At 50.1% G+C, this 823-nt stretch overlaps 1 protein-coding gene across 1 annotated transcript in view; it reads left to right on the top strand.

The window, feature by feature from the left end:
- Positions 1–823, top strand: part of EMH_0002530 (TPR domain-containing protein, putative) — a gene marked incomplete at both ends in the record, with an annotated part of 11,958 nt that overhangs the window by 811 nt on the left and 10,324 nt on the right. The window contains 2 exons of the mRNA XM_013496036.1: positions 336–505; positions 705–736. Coding sequence (XP_013351490.1) covers positions 336–505; positions 705–736 — 202 coding nt within the window. The remainder of the gene's footprint in view (positions 1–335; positions 506–704; positions 737–823) is intronic.

Raw genomic sequence — 823 nt, 5'->3', positions numbered from 1 at the left:
TGTTTATATTTTTGCGTTTATATATTTTTAATTGATTTCACTTAATATTTCGACGATTGTTTTTATTTATTTCTGCTGAGGCGAGTTGTGTTCCATGCCTTATATCCCCCCGTAAACCCTAAACCCTAAACCCTAAACCCTCAGTCTCACTCGGCGCAAGTTGTCTGTCCTTCTACATACTGTTGCAGCTCTTCTTTCTCGTGAGAGTTGTATTTGAGGGTTTAGGGTTTAGCGTTTATTGTTTGTTGTTTAGGGTTTAGGGTTTACGCCTCCTCCTCGCCGGGTTCCGGGTTTCGAGTCCTCTAGGGTTTAGGGTTTAGGGTTTAGGGTTTCAGGATGCGGGGTGGCCTGGGGGAGGCATTCTGGCGGGTAGAGGCCGAGCTGCTGGGGCCCTCACGCTCCCTCTGGGGCCTCCACAGGGCCCTGCATGCGCTGCAGCAGGCGGTGGAGTCTGCCTTGGCTTCAGGCTCTTTCACCCCAGAACAACGCAATCAAGTTAACCAAGGTAATCCTAAACCCTAAACCCTAAACCCTAAACCCTAAACCCTGAAACTTAGAGCCTGAAAGCTGAAGCAGAAAATGCCTACACTCAAACCGTCAAACCTTAAACCCTCAAATTCAGCCGCCTCGAACGCCGGCCCCCTTCTTCACTCTAGAACTTACCATCTAGGGTTTAGGGTTTAGGGTTTAGGGTTTTTGTTCAGAACTCGCCCAGTTCTGCGATCTATGCTTCTGGGTACGCCGCTGCCGCTGGCGTTCTGTCTTCACTCGCGGCTGGGCGGCTCTCCACCTCCCTTACCTCAAAACCCTAACTCAAACCAAC

The sequence above is a fragment of the Eimeria mitis genome, genomic scaffold (assembly GCF_000499745.2).
Source record: "Eimeria mitis Houghton genomic scaffold, Emh_scaff188, whole genome shotgun sequence".
NCBI lineage: Eukaryota > Apicomplexa > Conoidasida > Eucoccidiorida > Eimeriidae > Eimeria > Eimeria mitis.
Note: the sequence above shows the minus strand (reverse complement) of the source record. Positions and strands in the feature narration are given on the sequence as shown.